This window comes from Corvus kubaryi, unplaced genomic scaffold (genome assembly GCF_017639235.1).
Source record: "Corvus kubaryi isolate FWS band 111438036 unplaced genomic scaffold, C.kubaryi_AGA036_p1.0 37260, whole genome shotgun sequence".
NCBI classification, from domain to species: Eukaryota; Metazoa; Chordata; class Aves; order Passeriformes; family Corvidae; genus Corvus; species Corvus kubaryi.
The window spans coordinates 2,706,778-2,732,180 of NW_024581077.1; the positions used below are offsets into that span (position 1 = coordinate 2,706,778).

The 25,403-nt window shown below is 44.2% G+C and overlaps 1 protein-coding gene across 3 annotated transcripts in view; it reads left to right on the forward strand.

Annotated features, from left to right (window-relative positions):
* Window positions 1-25,403, forward strand: part of ME3 (malic enzyme 3) — a 119,245-nt gene that overhangs the window by 89,987 nt on the left and 3,855 nt on the right. For all 3 annotated transcript variants that reach the window (XM_042024044.1, XM_042024041.1, XM_042024043.1), the window contains exons 6-9: window positions 855-958; window positions 12,361-12,470; window positions 23,724-23,821; window positions 25,012-25,125. In XM_042024044.1, coding sequence (XP_041879978.1) covers window positions 855-958; window positions 12,361-12,470; window positions 23,724-23,821; window positions 25,012-25,125 — 426 coding nt within the window. The remainder of the gene's footprint in view (window positions 1-854; window positions 959-12,360; window positions 12,471-23,723; window positions 23,822-25,011; window positions 25,126-25,403) is intronic.

The following is a 25,403-nucleotide window of genomic DNA, read 5'->3' on the forward strand; positions in this document are numbered from 1 at the left end:
CAATAGGTTTGAGATGGCTCATCTCCCCCTCATGTGGATGGTTCAGTTCCTGAAATTGGATGGGAAGTAAAGTTCCTTTGAAGTTACTCACAGAGGTGTTGGCCCACCTGTCTCCTTCCAGCATTTGTCCTGTAATTTCCCCCCAAATATATGCTATTTCCATGCTGATCCAGTCCTTTTTAGGTGCCTTATGGATGCTGACTCAACACCTGCTGGATTGGTTGGAGGAGTGGCCTGATTTTATGTTCCTATTGGGAACCAAAATTTAAATTAATCTGTTGTATGAAAAGACCTTCACTTTACTCCTGCCAGATAACCGAGGAGAGTGCTAGGCAGGTGCAGGTCTTGGGAACATTTTGGCATCTTTCTGATCACTGATTCTGGTGAACTCGGTGCTGTCACCTAAAAGGCTTAAATGACACGTCAGTTCAAGTTACATCAGGTAGTCTTCATTGCACAAAGCACTGTTTATGGTCAACAGCTGTCCTGGTAACCTCAGTGCAAAATTGAGAACTGAATGCACAGTAAACACTCCCCACACAAGGTCAGTTTTAGTCACTAGGAGTGAGGCACCTTGGCAGAGAGCCTTTGGTAGAGCTGTTCTAGGGATGCAGAGCTCCATTTCCTATGGCAGTCAAGTGTTGCATCCCTCTGACTTTATTTATGCTAAAAGAAAGTCTGTAGCTTCCTACGGAAGCACTTTCTGCTTGGAAAGAGATGTGCGAGCTGGCCTTCACTGCATAGTAAGTAAAATTAATATGACCACATCAGACAAACTATTTTGGTAGGCTGGGACATAAATCTCCATCCATCCACAGAAGAGAAGATGTCAACAGAATTGCTTTGTGTCCTAGGCTCTCCTGAATGATCCACTGTATATTGGACTGAAACACAAGAGGGTTCGTGGGAAACAGTACGACGAACTGATTGATGAGTTTATGCAGGCAGTTACCGACAAGTAAGTGGGGTTATGTACATGGCTCCTCTGGGCTGCTTCCATTTAAGAACAAATGTTGCAACTCCTGAAATAAACATTAGTATAATTGATCATCCAAGCAAAGGAAGGTCATTTCACAAGTCTCCTGGGTGGTCTGCAAATGACTCTTTGTGCTTGAGCACTCCATGTCAAAAATATTTGTCTCCGGAGAACTGAAATGGGACTGACTATTTATAAGCATTTCCTATCCACATAGGCCAGAGGTGTCAAACATATGTCCTGTGGGCTGTATCTGGCCTCCATCATGCATTTATGAGCCTCATTCAGCAGAGTCAGAACCTAAACTTTGGTTTGTTTACACTTTATAAAGGAAGTTTTTAGCTTTCGCCATTGTGAAGGAAATCATCTAAATGGAAATGGCATGTTCCTTCACACGGTGTGGAGTCTGCAGACTGCCTCTCTATGGCTTTGTCAAAAACAGGAACTCTCCTGCTGGCATTTAAGTCTGTGGAGTGAGAAGGCCAGGATTATAAGCACTGTCCTTTTAAGGGTGGGACAAACCAGCTGCGTACTTCCATTCATACTCACTAACTGGGATAGAGGGTCTCTGATGTACCAGGCAGTTTCATATGGGAAGAGCAGAACCTCCACCTCAGCCCTGTGCACCTCTCTCTGAAAAATAAAAGAAACCGTATTAAAATCTCCATGACTATCTGGAGAGATTATCATAAGAAGGAAAGTGAGGGCAATTGTTAATGAAAAAATACTCATATTTGGAAAGTCCAAGCTCCTAAGCAGGCTTTTCTTGCCTTTCCTAAAGCTGCAGATGATACTGATAAGGAGCAGCAGAGAGCTGCAGTCTCTGCCTGATTGCCAAGCTGCTGCCTGTCTTTTCTTCTCAGCGAAGGAGCTATGTTTGATTCTCCCTCTGTGTCTCCAGCCAGCTGTGTGTGTGTGTGTGTGTGTTCCTGCACAAATGGGAGGGAGTGGGTGGTACATGTGTCATAAACTTGCAGCTCCCCCTGTCTCCCTTGAGGTAGGAGGCACCCTGACCAGTGTCTGACACAGCACCTACCCATCCACTGAGAAGGATGTATTTACACACAGTGTGACTGCCCAGCTGGCTGTGGGTGGAAGAAATAGGGGCAGAAATGCAGAGGACCATTCAGTCACAGCTGAACCTTCTTTATAGTTGATAAAGAAGCTTGACTGAAATGTAATTTGATCACATTGTAATATTGTGTTAGATGGCACCTAAGGCATCACTTTGTGCATTAACTAGTGGGAAGAAATACCTGGAGGCTAGAAAGCTGGTAAAACACAACTAGGAAATCACAACAGACAAGTAGAAAAGATTTAAGAGTCATCAGGGTTGATTTGTGGGGGTTTTGTTTATTTTGATTGTAGTCAATAATTAATCCTTCAGGGAAACCCTATCCTGTTTTCTTCTGGCCAGAAGACCATGGGGGTATTGCAGTGTTGGTGTTGATGATAGAATGGGAACAATAGAATGAGAATGCAGATGATGGTCTCAGCCATTATAAATTTGGCTCTGAGATTTATGCTTGTGGTGTTAAATGCAAAGCTCATTGCACTCACTAAAGAAAGTTTGCCTTTTCTGTGCTTGCTGTTGGAGAGGAAGGATTGGCTATTATTTTCCTGTGTTTACATGAGCTAATCACACTGAAGGGAGAAGACCATGAAACAATAAACTCTTATCTTGGGAGGCAGTGAAGTCATGTCTAATGCTTTCATCCAAGTATTGGTAATCAAGTTCCTGGGGCCTCTGTCCCAGCTTTTCTATTTCCCTTAACCAGGATGAATTCCTTGAACACAGTAAGCCCCCTGAAAGTTCTCAGCAAAGTGGGGCTGGGAAATTCTACCTTGCACTTCTCCATTCGCATCTGTAAAATATTTGGAGATCCTAGAGCAAAAGGAGCCATTACCCTATATTATCATCCTGACCACCAGCATACTTTAAAGCACTGCTGGGGCATGATCCTTATGCACTCTGGGCTGCTGAATAATCCTGCTATCAGCCTGAGTTTGGCAAACTCATATGAAACAGGTTCATTCTGTTTCAAATTTCCACTGGAATTATTGGATTCAACCCAGTAGGAGCTCTCGCTTCTGTTACAAAAGGAAGCAGAAATTGTTCAGAAGGTCAAGAACATGCTGCTCTATTGTAGCCTGCTTCCACTTTTGAGGCAACCAGTGAGTATGAGCTGCTGCAATCTCTTATGCAAGTCTGTAATGTCACATGCAAATTCAGTTACTTGGGGAGGAACCTTTCGGGTTGCCACAAATCCCTTGCAATTTGGGGGTTTCCTTTTCATCTTGATATTCATGCAGAAATTCTGTCTGCTTCCTGAGAGTACTTCTCATGGAAACCATTTGTCAGTTGCTCTGCAGGAGTACCTCCCACCCTGTCAAATCACTGCTGGCTCAAGGGACATTTGTCACTGAAGTGGAATGTGTCAGAACCCACAAAAAAGCCAGGGGAGTGAAGATTTAATCTTCTAATGGAATAATAATATCAAACAGATGTCAAATTTCTGCTGCTGGAGACCCATAGAGTGAGTAGAAAGGACTCCCAGTCTCATAATGCCCACCTAGTAATTAAATGAGGAGTGTGCCAGAGGCTTCAGAGTTAGCAGTTCCAATATTTTCAAATAAAGTGTGGGCACCCTGGGCAATTTTAGAAAGAAAAGCCCTTTCTGAAACAGCTGGATAAATTTCTGTGTTTTCTTGCTGCCTAAACCTCCATTCATTACTCTTTCACCTAAAATATGTGAGATGATTAAGCTCTTTAACAACAGCTCTAAGCTATGCCTTTTGCTCCTCTTGGGAAGCAACTACGTGCAAAATTTGGCCTGTTGAGCCTACCTGTGTCTGAATGAAGCAGCCTGACAAATTGCTGTTTTCTCACAGTGAGCAGCAATATGCTTCACATGGGAAAATGCACTGCTTCAGTTTTCCCTCTGCTCAGTTACTGTGGCAAAGGACAAGTCAGCCTTGCTCTTAACTTGGTACATTTCTTTAGGCTGAAATAAGTGTTCACCTAAAGTGTCCAAGGATCATAACTGGAATAAACCCCAGAATTTCTGGACCTTGAATATCTGATCAAATTAACCCTTCTGTAGCTTTCATCAGGCAGCTGCAATATAGCTTGGTGGCTCTGAGGGGCCAGACGTGTCAATGGATGGTCCCAGAACTCCAGCCTTCATTTTGAGCTCTGGCCTCAGTCACTGGGTGGCAGATGGGGAACATGGAGCCTGAGACTCTACAAGATGCAGTTCCCCACGCCAGCAAACCGTGTCGCAAAAGCCTCATTAACCTGTCATAACTTCACTCCCCTTTCCTTTCCCATCAGTGCTTATTAACAGAGTGACCAAGGGAACAAGCTTTCTGTCAGCCTGTGCCATGAGGCAGAGCACAGAAGGCATCAGGAGATCAAGTGTTCCATTTCTCAGATGGGAAAAGAAAGGAAGTACCTCTGCTGAGTTTATTTTTCCTTGTGTATGTTTCAGACCTGATTTCTCTTTGCCTAATGCCTTCCCAGTAGTTCTACCCACAAACATATCAAGTCAGGTCTCATGTGCTCTCCAACAATCAGAACCTTTTTGAAAAGAAGCCACCTCTGTTTCAGCAGTTCTCCAGAGTTATGGATCACAAATTCACCAGCACTTTTCAGAAACAAAATCACCAGTACAGGTGCCCCCATGTTATTTCTTCACATGCTCTGGTTAACTTGGCTAATTGATCCTGAAATACTAGACTTAAGCTTCTAGGCACCAGTTTCTAGGCACTGATGGGCTTCAACAAAGCCCTTGCATATACTGCTAACACCCAAAGTCACTCCTAGCATCTGTGTGTCTGTTAGGAGGCCTGCGCACCATCACTAGTGCCCTGGCACTGGTCATGCAGGCCAGCTCCAGCCCTCATGGAATACAACGTGGATATTCTCCTTGCCTATCTACCCCAGTTACCATGGCCAGAGGGACTCTGACACCATTCATGAGGAAGAAGTGATGGTAATGGGAAAAGCCACCCCAGCTGTCCATTGTCCTGGCTTGATGTGGAATAAGATCATCAGCCAGCATCTGTAATCTGCTTTAAGACACTGGATCATATTCTAAGTCAAGGAACAATATTTAGGTTTCATTAGCTTGATTTTCTGCTACTGAGGAATGACTGAGCTCCAGATGTGTTGCTAGGGATCACTGTGGCTTTTATTACCTTGAGTTCAAATCCTTTGGGGTAACGCAGTCACAAAGCCCTCTGCTCTAGGCTTTCTGTCTGGGCTTTTCCACCTACGCCAGATTTATCCCAGCAGTTTCAGAAAGATGCAGCTGGAGAGGCTCTGTTTGTGCAGAAGGCACAGGGTGAGGCTCCGTTCCTTGTTGTGTGCCAGAGGGTAGCTCAAGGCTACATCTGAGGGTCAGCACTAATATGGTTGCACCTCCTGCTCTTGCTCTGCTCCTGAGAAGCGTTGTAGCTCCAGCTGTAGTCCTTTCTCAGGTGAACTGCAAGCAGGATGATATCAGTTTGCATAAAAACTCTAGAATGGCCATAGCAGCCATTAGTGCTGGTCTTAGTGCTTGAAAGTCATGAGATAGGATGTGCAAAATAGTAGTTTGAAGTTTTTTCCTTCTGTAAAGAATATAATGAAAGTTGACTATGAACTTCCAAGATTTTTTTCCCCAAGAACTTTGTTATTGGTGTTAATTTCATCCTGCCCCTTATTCTGTTTCTAACAGTAGCTCATAGCAGATGCCCTGGCGTATGGCTTAGAACAGCAATCCTTAGCACATCCCCTAGTTTCCAAAAACGTACAATTCTGGGATTTCCTGATATCTCTGTGCTTCAAGGGGCACTTTTATTGACGTGGCACTCACTGAATCCACAGCAGACTCTGTGCCTCAGAGCATGCTGGCTACGTTTATGTTGGCAGAAACCCAGTGAGACTTCTGCCCAATGCTAGAAATTGTCTGTAGCCTAAGACGATGGTGAGGCAGGCAGCAGGTCCTGTTGGGCTTGTGATGCAGCTCCCTAGCATGGGATTTCTAAACCCAGGACCAGAGTTCTTAAGTTTGTATTGGCTCTAAGGTCTCCCTGGAGCCTTCTATTCTCCAGGCTGACCAACTCCAGCTCTCTCAGCCTGTCTTCAATAGGAGAGATGCTCCAGGCCTTTGATCATCTCCATAGCCTCTTCTGGACACGCTCCAACAGGTCCACATCTTGCCTGTGCTGGGACCCCAGAGCTGGATGCAGCACTGCAGGTGGGGTCTCACCAGAGCAGAGCAGAGGGGCAGAATCCCCTCCCTGGCCCTGCTGCCCACACTGCTTTGGATGCAGCCCAGGACACGGTCAGCTTTCTGGGCTGGGAGCACACGCTGTTGGCTCAGTTCTCTGTCCAGCAATACCCCAAGTCCTTCTTCACAGGGCTGCTCTCAGCTGGCCTCTTGAGGAGGTGCCTGACCAAACTGACCCCTAGCCTGTGGCCAGGAATTGTATGGCAGAGTACTGCTGGTCTGACCAGAAGCCTGACAAGTATCCTAGTAACAATTTAATGGTAAAATTGGCCTCAGGACACCCGACAGACTCAGGTTCTAGTCTTGTTTTACTTGCTTGAGTGGATTTTGTTTTTCCAACACTAAATGCTGATCATTTGCCAAGAATGATATTTTTCTGATGATGGCCTTCTTTACACAAAATTTAGTTTTTCTTGGAAATCAGAACTGGTTGCTGGTGTTTCAAGCAGCAATAAGAAGATGACAAGGGCAAGGACAATTTGTTTCTTCTCTGTCTGGTTTTATCTAAGACTCTGAAAAGGAGTTGCAGCTCCTCAAAGCAGATTCCTTGCATCATGAATGGCTGAAAGCAGTACTATCAAGTTAAATTCAGACAAGGATTGGAACTTCCTTCTTGTGATTCTTTCTATGAAGGAACTGGATCTTCTTGCAAATACATTTTTTTTCATGCATGCAGGAATGTATTATACTCCCTTCTCATTGTCAAAAAAATGCCCTTTTGATACTGGTCAGCAAAGGCGCTGCACAGGTCCTCAGGCCACCCTTGAAGTTCTGACTTGGGCAGTTCTGGTCAGATGCTTCTCAAATAGTAACTGCTGCCTCATGAATTTTTTCCTCTCTGACCTCATGGCTTATAATGAGTCTGGATGAACTTAAAGAGGTACATACAAGTGAGGATGAAAGAAACAAATTGCATAATGAGATTGTTTAGGCAACTGAGAAGTCTCTTGAATAAATCTAAAAGCAATGTCATCAGGAAAGCGTCTGCTTCCTTTTCTGGGATTCATGCTCTTTTGTTCCACATTTTTGTTCCACCACTTGTTCCACGTGCTCATCCAAGGGAAATGTGTATTATTATCTGCAGGGGATACAGACTTTGCTAAGACCATCTTTTATCTTAGCACAGCCCAGGTATAGGTGCAGGTATAGGTGGGTAGAAACAGTACCAGAACAATACAGCGATAAACAAAGCATGAATCCTATGTCTGTGTGTTTTCCAGGAAATTGGATTGTTTCTTAATAAATATTTTTAGGTGATAGTTTTTATAACAGGATTGTAATATTATATGTGTTTAGCTCCTACAGTCATCCTTCATTAGGGTGACAGTTTGTACTGTTATTTTAAACAATAGTACATTGTTTCATTGAAAGTACTGTTTGTACAAGATTTGCTGGGCAAGGGCTGGAGATTGGACTAAAATGAGTGTATGGGACCATTTTATAAAGCATTTCCCAGTGAGGCTATTTTCACAGGAAGATTTTTGCAAGGTATGAGAGCCAGAATTTGGGTCATAATTATTTATGGCACAAACCCACGAAATAAGCAAATTAATGAGACGGCAATATAATCTTTGCCTGAAAGACTGGTGAATCTTTTTGGATGAGGAGGAACTGACAAAGTGTATCTTTTTGTTTCCAATTCTATAAAATGGGTAAATTAATTCCAGAGGTGGCAGAGAACAGTATTCCCCAGATGGTGGTCTGGCAGCCAACAGGAGACATGGTGACAGTATTAAATCATGACTCTTTTAGTGTAACCAGTTACAGGTTTCAGCATGTCTGAATTCTTTCAAAAACGCCTCTCTCCAAGCACCCTTTTTGACAGCCTACAAATATAAGTATGACTCATGCTGAGGGGAAAGCTCCAGTTCCACAAGGAGACACAGAACTGCAGAGATCCCACAAAATGCACACTGCAATGTGCCCAAGAGGAATGGCAACACCTTGAACCCAAAATCATTCAAAAAATACAACCTTCCCTTTTTTGTAAGGGAGAGAAAGAACTGAGAAATGGAAGAAACCACACTGGACCATGGCACTTGCTCAGTTTCAATGTACCTTGTCAGTCTGAAATCCTGAGAGTTTACATTTGAGCTTTTAGATAAAGGCAGTCAGATCCTGGCTGTTTAACTACTCGTGTCCTAGATGCCAAGAAGATGACAGAATGCTCTAGAGAAGGTGAGTCATTGACAGTCGGGATGAGATTGCTGGAGAGAGTCAACCTTAGCTGGCCATGCCTTTCCTGGTCTGGAAAACATTCAGTCCTGATGTGACCTGCTGATCTGCTTCCAAATCTCCTTCAGGCTCTCAGCTGAAAGTTAGGAGATGAGTCACATGGATTGGTGAAAGAATCTGTGAGAACTGACAACAAGCCAAGCAGACTGACCTCAGGAGTCTCTTCCTATCACAGCAGTTTGCAAGATCTCTCTGCAGGGCCAGCATCAATTCTAGCTGCAAATTTTAGAATATTTAAATGTCTTGGAAGGGATCTTCAGAAATCCTTGTTCGAATACTCACTTTACAATCACTTTTTCTATTAAAAGGCATCCTGCACCTACAGACAGCAAGTATGCGAGTGCTAACTGGGACTGCATTCTTATCAGATGTCACATATTAAACAGAACAGAAGGTTCAACAAAAGCATACCTCATTAAAAATGATTCCTCCAAAGGAATTCATTAATTTTGGTTTCTTAGTGGGAAATACAATGTTTCCAATTAAACACAATTTTGCAAAATCAGTTTTGTCAAAATCCAGTTTTCGTTTTAAAACATTATGATGGGGGAAGACTGGCCAGTATAATTCACTTCATCCTCAAGTATTTCTGTGTTTGCTGACAGGGGACCACTTGAATACGATGCGCAAGGGATGCAGCAGGGCAATGTCTGCAGACATCAACAAAGAAATTGCAAACATTGAAGGGCAGCATAGTATTGCAGTGAAAGGGTGATAAGCCAGTGACCTAAAGTGTATGACATATATTTAAGATCTTCCCAAACAGATCGTCCCAACTGTGATAATTCAATAATATTAGATTATCTCTGCTAATTTAGGTGTCTAAAGTTAGATACCTAAATTTAGGTTGATCATCTTAGTGTGCCTTCACAGACACTGTGAAGAAAGAGGCATCTCCAGAGATGTTATCTACTTCCATTTTTCACTTAGACTAGTTGAAAGAAATTGCTACTGGATATGTCCTTTCTCTCCATGGTCTGAGAGGGCAGTCAGAGTTGTCCAGCTGGGCAATACACAGCTGGGCATTACACAACCAACTTTTAGATATGTAAAGGTAGTGGAAGAAATCCCATTCTGCACTGCATTTTATTGGCTGGATTCCAGTACATGTAGCAGCTCTAGGGACACCTTTTCCCTTTGCAGTACCAAGTATTCTCCACCTTCTTACCTGAGCTGCACTTTTTCTTAGCATTGTTGTATATTAAAGAACTTCTGTGCTCCAGTCCCAAGTTGGCTACACTTTACTTTTGGATGCTACCCAAACATTCTTTGTAGAGCGCTCTTAATTCCTTTGGGATGAAAGGAATTACACAAATATTGAGATGCTGTGCTGTGGGGGAGGGACAGTAAAACTGACTCATCATGTTGATACAAAGATGTTACTGCACATGGCCCCAGCAGCTAGTTTGTTCAAACTCCTTGCTAAGTTTATCTTTAGTCTGCTCTGGTCACCCTAGGATGGAGCATTGCACGCAGCTGCCAAAGTACTGCTAGGAAAGAGCAGCAAGATCAACTGGTAGATTTCTAAGACAACTCAGTAAGTCAGCTGCCTAGTTGTGTTTAATTTCAGTGACTTTGGGTAGCACAAGCTCTTTAAATTTCTCTCAAAACTTCATTAAGCTGAGTAGCCCTTGAGGACTAAGATCATCATCTGGGGTTCCCATCTTTAACTGCGAGTCTGAAATACTTGGTTCTTTCATTTAAAGCATCCAGTCATCGGGTCTTACCATGACCAATTTGTGGTCTTTATAAATGAAAACTTTAGTTTTCACACTATGCAAGGGCTCACATAAGCTCAAAAATGGAGTTCATACTTTAAAAAGCTCAGTGGACATATTGCTGTGAAAAAGAAAATAATCTCCAAAAAACACCTTAATGAGAAGAGCGTGCACTGCAACACTGTCCTGTCATACTGAGGGGCAGAAAGAGAAGTGTTTATGGACCACCATACTTCTCTCATTCTCTGCTTAATAAACAGGGATCAAAGACAAAAATAGAAGTTACTTGTGCACTGTCCCATGCTGCAGACCACAAATGTGAAGTGAGGAAAGAATTCACAGAGCTGGTCACACATGCATTAATGCTGGCTGAGATCATTGATTTTGTTAAGCAAGTCAGTAATGTTACTTCCTCAGTGATACCAATAAATAAGACTGGTGTTAGAGAAATAGCTTCTATAGCAACTGAAGTTGCATAAGATTTGCTCATTATTTGCTGTGAGATATTAGCAGATGTTCTGGATGCTGTGTCATCTCCCTCTTAGCCATGTTTTCCTTACACATTCAAATGATGAATAAGAGGAACATCCATTAGTAAACTGATCTTCAACCAGACCGGGTTTCTCACAGCCCCATCTACCCTTACCCTGAATGTTACCAGGGATGAGGCATCCACTACCTCTCTGGACAGCCTGTGTCAGTCTTTAACCACCCTCACTGTAAAATTTTTTTCCTTATATTTAGTTTGAATTTACCCTCTTTTAGTTTAAAACCATTAAAGTAAATGTTTGGTTTAATGTCCTGTTGCTACAGGCCTTACTAGAAACTCTGTCCCCATTGTGGTCTTTTTCTAAAAGCAAACACAGAGAATGGGAAGCAAGTGTTAGAGCCAACCCTTGTCCTTTTTGAAACCAGGGGGATTATCAAGCAAGAGATTCTCATTATGGAAAAACAAAGGAGCACAATGCATGTGCTTATTATTGTCTTCTTACTGACAGATATACTTGAAATGGAAAAAAATAATAATAAAAAATTCAAGGCCCTTCTAGGAGAGCCTGACTGCCCACACTGTGAGTGCCATGAAAAGACCTTTTCATGACAGGAGCCGCAGTTCTCAAATGGAGCATGTTTTATCCAGTATCAATTTCTAGGCTAAAGCAGGGGTGTTCTACCTCAGATTTCAGTGGCAAAGGAGGAAAGGCTGAATAGAAGATATGTAAGGTGATGCTACCTCTAACAAAGCGCAGCTATTTAGAGCCCCTTCACCTGCCTGCAGCCCAGAGGTTGCTGATTGTTGCATTACTCATTCTCTGAGTTTCTCTCACTGCCCTATCACATTTATGTGTGAGAAACGAGTACTCGTGGCCCTTTTAGGTTTTATTTGCAAAGCTTTAATGCAGCCTAGAGTCATACAAACTGCTGACTGTGTATACATATGGACCAGTCTGAATATTACCCAATTTATAAACTGCACGTTTGTCCTTGAAATAGTTGGAAATTACTGGACAGTTATGGAAAGTTTGCAATTATTTCCTGCCATTTCACTCTACAGGTCACTAGCTGTCATTGCATGCTGGTTTCCTGCTAAACATCTCAGTGGAGAAAACATTTTCAAAGCACAGAAATGTGGCTGTGAAATCACACCATGAACCGCTCAGTCCCACCGTGAGGCACTCACTCCATGGGATCCTACAAGCAGATTTTTTTCTCATCTCTTTGCCAGCTGCAGTTGAAGTGGGCTCTTGGTGGTGTCCCTTTAACTGGTGTCCCCTTTGCAGTCAGGTTTGCTGTACTGCAGTGCAGCAGTTGCAATACAAAGAGCATCTCCTTTGCTTTTAGAAGCTCCTCTACAAATACACCACTGAAAATGTCTCATACCAAAAGTCCAAAGATGTGTGTACATATAGGTATATAAGTATACATATTAAAAAGCCACTTGAATTATGACTACAATTTATTCCTGGTGACTCCACATTTCTCAGTGTGTGAACCTTGGGATGGGTGTGATCTGATTGCTGTTACTGTGCTGCATTTCTCTCATGACACTTCTATTTCTGCACTAGTCTCTAGCTACATTGTTTTGGTAAAAGGTGTATACCTTGTCCTATGTTGTGTAAATATATTTATCCATTTTAAATTGCCCTTTAACTTGCAGGTACGGCATGAATTGTCTGATCCAGTTTGAAGATTTTGCCAATGCTAATGCTTTTCGTCTCCTTAATAAATACCGCAACAGATACTGTACATTCAATGATGATATTCAGGGTAAGTGATGTTAGAAAAATCAAATTTAACCTTCACCTTGTCATGAGAAGAGGTGCTTAATATCACAAGACTGTTTATTATACAGTAGTCGGATGTCTGACAAATTTCAGAGTTTACACAGAAGCATTTAAAAATATAAACAAAAGCTCAGCCATCTGAGTTGAAAAGTGAGTCTCCATTGTTTTTAGGAATTTAGCTGTTCATTGCAGAAACATTCAAGGGAGAAAAGGCATCATGTGCTTTAGATTATCCAGGTAACTTAGAGAGTTTCATTAATTTTCTACAATTTAGCTAAAACAATGATGACATTTTAATAGTTAGGCAAGGCTTTCCGTTTCCATGAGCCAGATGGTCATTAGCTGGACCTGGCATTTTCCCTCTATTGTTATACTCTTTACTACATGCACAAAAATAAAGGTAAACCAGCTTCTTTCCTCTCAGTGGATGCTAACTCTGCAGTAATCTGAGAACAGATCTGTTCTCCCCTAGCGCAGTTAACATAACTCTTCCAGTGTCAAAGAGAAGTGACAGCAGCAAAGCTGGGGTTACAACCAGCATGGATTGCTCAGTGCCCAGAGGGATGCAATCTGCATCCCGGTCTGATGCTGACTTTGCTTTAAACCTTTGGAAGAGGTGTTTGCCCATTCGACAGGGACAGGATCTTCCCCAGTGTCTACAAACAACCAGTTCTTCTGTGAGTCCCTTCATCTTTTCTTTTGTCTAGTCCTGCTTGAAACATGCAGAAATTTCCAATGCTTGATTTAATTATTTGCAGTCAGTTGGGCTCATCCTCACTTGTACTTGAAAGAGACTGAAAGAAACATCAGTGTTATTTTTCACACAATGCTGGTTCTTTTGTGAGCAGACTTTCCAGTGCTATTTCTGCATCTGCTGCTTATCTAACAATATTTGGCAATGCGTGTAGCAGCTTCTTCTTATCTGACACAAGGAGTAGGATCCTGGTTTGGGGAAATATGGTTGGTGTAATGGGATGCATGGACCTCAAAGACATTTTCATGAAGAAGGTTTAGAAGCAGAGAAGCAAAAGGCATTTCAGGAAAGGGCAGATGGATACTCCTGTTCAAGAAGACTCATCAGGTGTTCTTGCCACACCCAAAAAGTTTCAGTGGAGAGAGAAGCACAGAAAAAGAAAACCCAGGAGATAGGTTTTTGAACTGAAGTACTGAATGGAGGAACCAAGCACTCAGACTTTTCTGAAGATGGGCAGATGAAGGCCATAATAAGAAGCCAATGTTGTAAGGATTTCTTTTGGATTAGTTGTTCTCTCTGAAGGTGGAAGGGGTTCAGCGGTCAAAAAGAGGCCAGGTGATGTGGCAAATCACACATCAGGGGCTTGGATGTAGGTTTTCTTGGCAGAACTAGAGTGAATGGCAAAGGTTTCTTGATGAATTGGAAAAGCTTCTTTGATAATAGAAGAAAAAGAGAATATTAAAGCTAAACTGCAGATTCTGAGTGGGAAGCAGGAGACTATTTTTTATAGTTTTCTTTTGGCCATAGCTCATAGCTGAAAGCCTCAGACAGTTCCTGGTAATGACTGCCCCAGAGGAGCAAACCACATCCAGGAGGATGCTGTAAAACAGTATTGTCATAAAATGGACCTTATCTGATTCTCCCCAGTTAGCATGTCACAGGGCACAGGAGATGTCAAGGCCCCTGAAAATTCTTTCGAGTCCTGCCTGTTGAAAGAGTAGGATTTTACCTCTTTGTAGTAAAACATTTTTATATTCTCAAATAAAGCATTTTGCTGGCACCAGTTTCTCAGTAGCAGATAAGTAAAGAAATCCTGCTGATCTTTTGCACAACAAGCAATGAGTCGAAGGAAGCAAGCCCTTGTTTAGGGTTTTTTATGGAGCTGTCAGAAAGAAAAGCGAAATCCAAGCTAGGGCTGTAGTGAGAAATGAGTTTTGAGGACCTTTGGAATGCTGAAGTAACATGGATCTACCCAGTTAACTCTGTCTTGGAGTCATGTCAGAGATAATAGAGTTGAATCTGGGATGAGCAGTCTGATTTACCCTCCCTAATATATCCCTCTTTATCCTCAGATGATATAAGAAAGGTAGGAATTGGCATTTTCTCACCTACACCCTCCTGTTCTTTGGGTTTACCTTAGACTCGCTCTTTTCTAACGTGCTGGTGTTTCATGACTCACCTACTTTAAAAAGTGTTAGAGTTCAATGTAAGTGGTGTTTAAATGATTAATGAGAATTATACAAAGCCTTGTTAAGCAGGTCTGATTAATTTTACTCAAGTGAGGCAGGAACAGACCTCCTGAAGCCTGAATTATTCCAGCTTCTGAGCTGGCAATGTTGTAAGCATGTTGAGTTAAAAACACATCTTAGGCACAAGCAGTGCAAGTTAGATCAGGCCTGAGCTATACTGATTTAAACTCATTGACCACTGGTTAGTGGGACTCTGGATGCAGTGTGCCTACACATACACATGCAAATGAGATGAGGGAAAAAGGTATAAATTGCTTCCCTTAAGCTTCTTTAGGCCTCCCTGTTGCTGCCCCAGGGCCTACACAAAACGAAAAACTGTTTAAAATATTAATACCTATTTTTTTTCCTACAAATCACTGTATTTCCAAATTCATCCTAACCCCAGAGAATGAAAGTGACTCAGACCCCTCCCAGTTGGAGCCAGCCTGCTGATGCTGAGCAGGATGCCTGCCAGGTACCACCAACTGGGACGAGGGGATTGCTTATTCTGAAAGCCATCATCCTGGGAGCTCGCAGGAGCTGGCTCACAGTGCCCATTGCTTATTCTGACAGCCATCAGCCTGGGATCTAGGCAGGAGCTGGCTCACAGTGCCCATTGCTTATTCTGAAAGTCATCAGCCTGGGATCTAGGCAGGAGCTGGCTCACAGTGCCCATTGCTTATTCTGAAAGTCATCAGCCTGGGATCTAGGCAGGAGCTGGCTCACAGTGCCCGCGCGTGGGAGCTCTCATTAAGGGAGTGCTTCTCCTTCCTCTAAGGGGTGATGACATCAGTCCTTTCCCAGCTCTGTCTGGGTTCATGCAAGGGCCAACAGCTTCAATTACAGCTCTAAGGGAGAAAATTGATTGTCACTTCTTCCTTTTTCCCAGTAAAGTACCAGGGCAGGCTCTGAAGCACTTAAGGTTGGAGGTACATGGGAATGCTTTAGCTCCTGCTCTTTCTCTTTTTCTTCCTGCTCTAGCTTTGCTCCACTTAATTGTTCACAGTGATAAATAGAAATAGACAAAAGTCTTACAAAGTTGTCAAGTCTGGTGAACCCTTGAAGCAAGCATCTCTGGATTCCTGCTTCATACAAGGAATTACATAAAGCCATTGAAGACATTAGTTTGGAAGGGACCTCTGGACATCAGCCAGCCCTCACTCAAATAAAGGGTGATTTCAAACTTAGATCCAAATTTTATATTAGTTCAAGTTCCTCAGAGCCTTGTCCAGCCAAATACTTTGCAGTATCTACAAGGATGGGTATCCACAGTGTCTTTGTGCTACCTGTTCCAAAGTTTTCTCATTTTCCTTGTGCGTTTTTTTCCCCATAGCTAATTGGAATTTTGCTAGATCGAATTTGTGTTCATTGCCCCTCATCTTTTTGTTGTATACCTCTGACAAGAATCTGGCCTCTTTACAAACACTCCAACAGAGTAAACAGAAACTAGGTGCCTTCTTAGACTTTTCAAGCCCTTTCAAACCCAGGCTCCTCAGCCCTCTTTGTACACTCTGGTCATATTTGTGTCCCTCTTCCGGACTTGCTCCAGTTTGTCATTGTGCTGAAAACCCCAAACTGGAGATGCTGGTCTAGAGATGACCTCAAAAGTGCTGAAATAGAAAAAAGTTACCACTTTCTTTGACCTACTGCCTAGACTTCTGTTGACACAGTCTAGCAGGCTGTTGGCCTTCTGTACCCTAGAAGGAAGGGCTTATTGCTGGCTCATCTTCCACTTGCTGTCTACCACTACCCCAAAGTTTTCTTCTGCAAAGCTGCAGGACTTTGCATTTACCTTTTCTCACCCTCATGAGGTTTCCTTGAGCCCATTTCTCCAGTCTGCTGAGATCCCTATGAATGACTGTCATACCACCACTGTATCAATCACTGTCCCAAATTTGTAATCAGCCATGAACTTTATGGGAGTGCACTCTGATTTATAATGTAGATTGTTATGAGAACTTACATAGTGTAAACTTAAACAGGCCTCTTTGTACCGCTGACCAAAACCCTTGAGCCTACCAGCCCACCCACTTGTTCAGTCTGTACCTCTCCAGTCTGGCTACAAGGACGTTTTGGGAGATTATTTCAAAGGCCTCATGCAGATCAAGGAAAGCACACAGAGCTCTAGTTCCATGATGAGAACTTTAGACATGCAAAATTACAGGATCTCTATGGACTTTTGCCTATTTAGCAGGGATTATTGAAAAGACAAAGTCCGTGAGACCTGATAAGATGCATCTAAAGATTCATCTGAGGTATGTGGCCAATGGCATTACAAAGTTACTCTTTGAAATGTTATGGTAACTGAGGAGATTCTTCATTCCTGAAAAAAAGACTAATGTCACACCTATCTTCAAGAAATGCAAAAAAGAAAGATCCAGGGAATTTTAACCCAGCTAGCCTAACCTCAGTATCTGGGGATTACAAAGCAAATCTTCTGGAAGTGCACCTAGGAACATGAAGATGAATGAGAACAGTATGGATCTCCCAAGACAAATCATACCTGACCAACTTAGCTGCTTCTTGTGATGCTTACTCAGTACTGAACAGCACAAGTAGTTCTGCAAGTTAAGTCAGAATTGCAGAAAAATGAAGAAATCTTTGAAGTGTTACTTAATTAATTGTGTTGGATTCTGTCATTCAAAAGTTTTTCACACATACAGGCAGGGCAAAGAGAACAGTGCACAAAAGCATAAACCCTGTTATCTAAAGTAGTCTGCAGGCAATGCTCAGGATCCCCCCTTTCACAGAACATGTCTGAGTCTTTTCCAAGTCATTAGAGCAATGATTCCTTGGTTGTAGGATGTGTGACTGCTGATGAGCCTCAAAATATCTCTTGACCCACCAATCACCTTTTCTCATTATCCTAGCAGATAACCTTTCCATAACCTTCCCAAGACACTTCAGGAAGCAGTGCCTGGCCTGAAGCAACAGTGCTCCAGATCTCAGCTGAGGCTGGGAACAGGCTGACTCCAGTGCCACAAATCTGAGCAGCTTCAAACACTTGGGCAAACTGGAAATCAATCATGTGCAAACGAGGCCTGTTTCACAGGCACGTTTCCGTGTGCTGTGAGAAGCAGGAGAAGTGAGTTCTTGGCTCAGCAGTAACTAATTTCAGCGGATTAAAATGGTACAGTATCTTACTTTGTTGTTTCAGCTGGCGTGGCAAATGCATCGATAATTATCACAGGAAGCTAAGGAGGGGGAAGCACAATAGGAAGGGAGCGCGGGACGATACCGTGCTGTGGAACAAAGCAGGCAATGTCTTGCCAGGCAGCTCCTGAGCAGCCTGCTTTCCCTGGGGATTTACCCAGCCTGGAGATGGGGAGGTGTTCTCAGTCCTGTAGAGGTTCACTATTAACAGTCCCTCTGGACCTGCTGTGCCCCACAGCAGAAGAGGCTGCTGCATTTCCCCTTGGTGCTGCTGCATTAACTGTGTAAGGGCCAGCTCCTGGGTTTGTGTTGAATTCACACACTGACTGCTACACAAGCCAGGTCAGAACAGTGTGGACTTCAGGCTGTAAATGGGCCTCCATTTCTTGGGCTTAACAGTGCAGAACTCTAAAGATCAGGCCCACATCTTCTGTCATTTTTGGGAATTGTGACATTTGTTTCCCTTTCCTCTCCTGCTTTTCTTGTTCGCTGTTTTTCTTGTTCACTGGATGCCACTGCCAACTCCTCCTTTGTAGTGAAGAACAGCACAGGTCACCTCTCTGTTAAGCTGTCTGTGATCTTTTAAGTCCAGGCTAAGGAGGCAAAATGAAAAGAAGAAAGGGTGTGCTCTGACCTGGTTTAGCTTGTTGGTATGGAACAGCACCCACAGAGCCCCCAGTGCTGCTGTGGGGATGGGGATGCTTTCTTGCAGAGTCCTGGCAGCTGCCTGACAGCCTCTGCCTGTGTGGGTGCACAAGGGGGCTCGGCCTGCATTGGCACAGTGGCTGCAGGCTGGCACTGTACAGGCAGGAGGGAGGGAACTGCTGCTGTGGTTAGATCCCATCATTAAGGTTATGCACAGTATAGTCCAAGCACTTTACAGTGGAAGGAACCTAGAGATGGCCTCATTAGGCTTCTCCATTGTCAGGCAGCTCTTCTCCATGCCACCACCTCTTCTGGGTCACCCTGAAGAGAGTGAGTTCCTTCCTTGTGCATCAGTGCTTTGCATTTTAGTGCTCTTCTCGTTGACTAACTCTGCACCATTTCTAGGTTTATTTTCTTAATGTCTTACAGAAGCCCTCTGGGGTAAGGGTAACACTAGCCCACAGCCATGGAGGGGAAGACCTTGAGCTGCAAACACTTTGGCAGTTTTTTGCTTCAGCTTTGTTGTGTTTGACTTTTGATTATGCATTTGGAGTGGATCTGGACAAGCTCCACTCTGCTTTCCAGTAATGGGCAGAACTGCTGCAGGGAGTTAATGTGAACCAGAATTTGGAAAAGCCTTAGGCTTCCTCTTCATCCATAAATTTAGATATATTTCCTTGGCTGCCCTTTGCTGGAGCTGTTAAACTAGAGTCTGCTGTTCCCCGGGCCCTCATATTGGCATAGTTTTGACAGGGTGAAGTATAAGCAGGCAGGTCAAGAGTAAAAAATAAAAGATCAGGCTGAATTTGGTCATCTTTTCCACCAATGTACTGTGGAGAAGGGGAAATCACCCATCCAGGCTGGGTGAAGAAACAGGCATTGGTGTGCTGCATGTTCCCATTGCTGCTGCTATTAGAAGGCTTCAGCATGGTGGTGATGCTCAGCTCACCTCAGTCAGCCCTCCAGGACAGGTGATAGGGCAGCAGCAGCCATCAGCATGAGCAGACTCCTGCCTCCAAGCGCCCACACAGCCCACACTTTGCCCTGTGTCCCCTGCTTAGCACTGGCTGCTGTCACCCACGGCACAGCCTTGACATCGGCACTGGGCAGCGCTTTCCCTGGTGACTCGTGCAACGCTGCCCATAACTCCATGAGCAGAGCTGCTCGCCCCTCTGCCTGCTCTCCCTGCTCTGAGGAAGGGTCAGGTCCCCGGGAATGGGAGCCTCTCTGCTGCAGCCTTTCCCATCCGATGCTGTGGAGCAGATCCTTTCCTCAGGTTATGCTCCAGTGTACCTCCACTGACATCTACTGGGGCTTGTTCTCATTTGCAGTAGTACAAGGGGAACATCATTTTCCTTAATGTTTTACAATATTCTGAATGTGCCTGAGTGACAGAGATTGATTCCTGCAGAAATGGCCATGTTCCTGAGTGTGCCTTAGTTTTAAATGCCTCTTTTTTGTATTGTTTCTGTTGCTGTGGACTTCCTAGTGAGGTCCCGAGGCCTGCTTGCTATTTTGTGGTATCATGTTTAGCACTCACTTTGAATCTTGGATAGACAGGATGATTTGCAAGCACTTTCCTTTCTTCTCTCCGTACCCCTCCATATCTCACCTCAGATACAGACCAGCCAAGCTGGCTCTTGCTAATTACTTAGGGAAGCTGTTATCCACAATAGCAGCACTCAGTCTGTTTGGAAAACAGATAGACCAACGTGTTGAAGGATGGCTGGTTTTTTCCTGCCATGGTGAGGAGTTTCCCGCCCCAGTCTGACTTTGTGATTCTTTTAGAACTGAAGGACAATGATTGGCCAATTCCTTACATGAACCAGCTGTGAACTCTTCTCCACACAGATGCTCTGTTGTTCCATGCTCAGAAATTGTAATTATCAAAGAAAAATATTGAGCTAAGGCCAAGGTACAGTAACTTTATTACTTGAATAATGGGGGTGAGATGCAATTTGGGAGACATGGAGGGATTAGAAACACATTGGAACGAGAGAGGAGGATTAGGAGTGGCAGAGCTGAACAGAGCCCTGCTGTTAGTCAGAGCTGCAGTACAAGTGCAGGGGATGAGTAATGGCACACCCAGTCCCACAGGTCTCTGCTCTGCAGACTGAGTCCCTGCCCCCTTTCTTTCCATGCACACCACTTGTCAAATTCCTGCTAGTGACACCTTTGAAAAGTACCTCAAGTCCCTCTGTTGAATCTCTAAAGAGCATTTCCCACTTAAATGGGTTTGCAAATACCAGCATTTGTCCCATCAGACTTCTTAACAATCACAGGGTATAAAGCAGTTTCGCCTGGGTCAGGACCAAGAGAAACAAGATATTTCTGCAGTTACACTTCTCTCTTTTCAATACTTTCCAGGCATCTGTCACTGCTAATGCAGTGACCTGCCACACTGTCACACTGTAATGGTTTCACTTCTGATTTTTCAACTCTGATCAGTTCCCCACTCCCACCCACACAGGGATTTGGTGATCTGTGCAAAGTAAGCCTGGGAGATAGTGTGTGAACACGAGTAAGTGTACACATAGATGTTCTTACTCTACTGCATGTCACAAGCTTGGCATTGCTGACAACTGGGGGACCCTGGTCTCTTCCATTTCTTCTCAGTTCAGACTTACAGGGTGGAATTCCTTCCTGCACAGAAGAGATGTCTGCAACAGAAGTGTCTACATGTATTCCAGTTACCTTGTCTCTCTTTAAAAAATGTGGTGGTAGTGACTCTTCTAGGGTGCATTTCACTTGACCCAGTTCAGGTGGACGCTTTACCATGAGCCTGAGCAGGATCATACACGTTTGTTTAGAGAGCTCCCATCCTTAGCAGCTGTCATGGCAGCACGCCAAGCAGTCCTGCTGATTATAGACTTACCAAAACAGAGACAATGAGCATGGACTGGTTATGTGACGCCCATAAACACAAAATCTAAAAACTAGGCAATTATCTGGTGTTCTTTTAAATTCCTTGGATGTTCATTTTCTTCCTCTGTAATTTTCCTGACGTTTCACCATGCAAATACACTACCCTAAATAGAGCTAAAAGGTAGAGATTTAGTGCAGGAGGAACAAGAGGAAATCCTTTGTACACTTCCTTCAGTTGTCTGACGTTAATACTGAAACAACAGGGCACTCAGTGGCTGGTTCCCTCCCCATCAACTCCCTTTTAAACTGGCTGAACTCAGATGGTCTGGCTCTGGAAATGTAATGGTACAAACTGTTCTGAGCTGATGAAGGGAATTCATCCTTGGTGCTGAAGCAAGTGTCTCAAGTGATTCATTGCAAGAGAGAAGCTTACAAAGCCATCAACCATCAGTCTAGTCTGGTATTTAAGACATGAATGCTTGCAGTGCCCTCATGAAGTTGTGGATGCCTCATCCCTGGAAGTGTTCAAGGCCAGGCTGGATGGGGCTTGGAACAACCTGATCTAGTGGAAGGTGTCCCTGCTCATGTCAGGGGAGTTGGAACCAGATGATCTTTGAGGTCCCTTCCAACCCAAAGGTAGGTTGGTTCTGTGAAGTGATGCTGCCATTCTGTACTGGTGTGCCAGTGTGAACACCACATCTGCTGCAGGAGTGTGGCCGCTGTCACCTCTGCTAAACCAGAATCACTCTTAAGAGGGGCTAATTATTAGTTTTTGGAGAACTAAACTCATCTGAATTATAATCACAAAATGTTGGTGAGCAGGTTGTACTGACAGATACTTCTGGTCTGACCTATAAAGATTTTCTTTGTCAGAGTAGCTTATATAGGTTTCCTAAACAAGATAAGTCCCATCAATAAAATAACTTCTTTGGCAGAGTACTTGTGCCCTCACTAGATTTTCTGCTTGCTAGGAAATAGAGTGAATCATTCCCCAGTGATATACCAGCAGATGCCTAGCTTGCCTGTGGCTTTTGCACAAAAGAAAAGGAGCGGGTAAAGATGAATTTGTTTTCTGGGTCCTTGCGAGATGAGGCAGCTCCATCTGCTGGTGTCACTGCTCGTGGTCATGTCTGCTCAGGAGCTGCTGTTTCTCAGCCAGGCTGCTCCTGATGCCTTGCAGCACCGCAGGCCCTAAGGACCCTGCAGGGGACCTCACTGAAGCACTGGGTACTTGAAACCCTGGTGCACTGGCTGATTACACGGGCAAGAAAATAGGAAATGCTGGAATTTGGTGAAATCAGGTCTATTAGCCTAAAAGTTGTCATTGTCTGCCCCAGCCATGACCACCCCCACAAGACTCATGACTTGTGGACTCCCTGATTTCTCACAAAGCTTCTAAAGGTGAGAATGGAGAGACCAGCATTAGAGCTGGGAACAGATCAAAACTGGGGCATATCCAAACTGATATTCTTTCAAATGCTAAGGAATAAAACTAATGGACTTTATGATCCTTATGGGTCCCTTCCAACTTAACATATTCTGTGATCAAACTTCCTCCCTCACTCCCAGGACCCCTTTAACACTTGCATCCAGCTTGCCCAGGTGAGCTGAGATACTGCCAGTGCCTGAATCCTTATTAGCTTGTGCCTTATTTAATTTATTTCCACCATATTCCTCCACCTGGGACAGGACATTAGATGAATGCTGCATGTGATTTATGTGTGAGTTATGTGGGGTAGAGGCAGGTTATTCGGTCTGGACATTTTCCCCCCTTAATGGATGGAAAGCTGTAGATATCACAGTGGCTGCAACATCACGACTCTGTTCCATTTACTGCATGGTTTCTCACTAATCTGGGACCGATTCCTGTTCCCAGTGACTCCTTAATGTTTAGCAGAAAGGTGTGATGGCTGTGAGTCAGGGTATCAGGGTGTTGGGGGAGTTTAAAAATGGTGATGCTGGGCTGTGAAGGTAAATAGGAGAAGAGGATGGTAATTCTGTGATCCCAGAGTATTTTGTAACAAGGGCACCCAAGGTCAGACCATTGCTCTGCTACAGAGGTCTTATATGACCTTAGAGAAGTCACCTGCATCTTAAACCCTTGTGAGTTTAGGTATTGTTGTATTCTTTAGGTATTAACTTCTTCTAGCTTCTAGAATTCAATGTCCCTTTGACTCTACATGGAGGAAAATTTGTGTTCTCCAGCCTTGCAGGAGAATTTGAATGTTAATAGTTCAGCATAGGGAAGGCACTCTGATCCTTCAGTGACAGAATCTAAGAGAATGGTTCCTACAAGGTTTCTGACAGTATATCTGCAGGGTAGATAATGCATTCGCCAGGATGTCCATCTCATGGTGTTTCTCTCTTTTAGGCACAGCGTCTGTGGCAGTTGCTGGCATCTTTGCAGCCTTAAGGATCACAAAGAACAAGCTCTCTGACCAGAAGTTTGTTTTCCAGGGAGCTGGAGAGGTAGGAATGTTCCTGAGTTTGTACCTTAATAAGCTCCATCTTCAAATTTAGCGAGAGAAAAGTCAACTGTGAAACTTCCTGCAAGGCTTGGCTTCATGAGGATGAAGCACAGAAGCAGGTTCCTTGTCACTGGGCAGGATTGGGCCCCACAGGTGGATCTTGGTGCTGTGTGGAAGTTACCAACAGTCTTTCAGTGACCTCTTGGCCCACGAGTCCTGGGCAGACTTTGTGGATACTACAAGGATGCCCATGTGTCAGTGGGGTTTTAAGTACCTTTAGGGAAGTCTCTTATGAGGCAGGGTGCTGCAGGAATATTAAGGAGGCTGGTTTGAGTTCTCAGGGTTGGTGTCTAGGGTAAACCAGAACTTCTTTAGCAGCAGAGTCTAAAGGACTCAGACTCAGAAAACTGTAAGAACACAACCTTGCTTTCTAGAGTCAGTGCCCCATGGCAGAAGCCAGGTCACCTGTATGGTGCTTTGCTCAAAGAGAGAGCAGGAAGAAGAAGCCTCCAAAGCCTGGTCTGTGGACTAAAGGTGTTGGTCCAGGACCTGTCTCAGTTCTCACCCACCTGTGAGACTTTGGGAAGATCTGTTACTATTTGTCTATCCCTCACTGAGACAAAGATTGCTCTCACTCTCTCTCCACTTGCTGGCAGACACATCTGTGCTGGTCACCATCTCTGTGGCACAGAGCCCCTCCTGCCTTGTTAGTCCCCATCTGGGCAGGAGGGCCAGGCACAGCTGTAGGACCACAAACACACAGCATGTCCAGGGCTGCTTTCCCAGGCAGGAATGGGAGAAGATTTTCCCCGTGGCCATGTTTCAGATGCAGCAGTCCCGCTTGGCTTTGAGTTCCTCTGTACTGGCATTGCCACCAGCATTTTTTAAGTGTCTGCCTCTTTTCCTCCCCTGCAGCAGCTGGTTTAAATTATGGAGACAGCCCCTGCTTGTCAAGGTACCACCTCTGCTTCTTCAGCCTGACCTGCAACCTGCTCTGCTGAATAATTGTGAGGGTTTTTATTTATGGCAGCACCTACAATGCTAAAATCAGCCTTGGCACTGTACAACCTTGGAGCAGACAGTCTCCCTGCTTTGTGCAGTGCTGGGGGATGACCCAACCCACATCTCATTTAAAACCTTCCCCCAAAAGATAATGATATCCCAATGAAGCAGTTACATTCTCTGTTCCAGGCTGCAATGGGAATAGCTCATCTCATCCTCATGGCCATGGAAAAGGAAGGAGTTTCACGAGAGGATGCCATCAAAAAAATTTGGATGGTGGACTCCAAAGGACTGATTGTGAAGGTGAATTTGTCTCCAGAGCTGAACCCCACTCCCCTGCCATCCACTGCCAGCTAGAGAGGCCAGAGCAGGCAGATACCTTGGACCCCTGCTCAGCCCTAAGTAAAGACTGCAGTTTTATTGGTGTCAGCATTGCTGCTCCTGCTTTCAGAGGACTAGGTCTCATGGTGACAAGAATTTGCCAGCAGCACTGGCTGCCCTAAAGGCAACGCTTTGGGCTGGGCCTCTAAAGTGGAAAGGTACCCCGCTGGTCATGGCCTCAAGCAGTGCTGGAAGTCTTG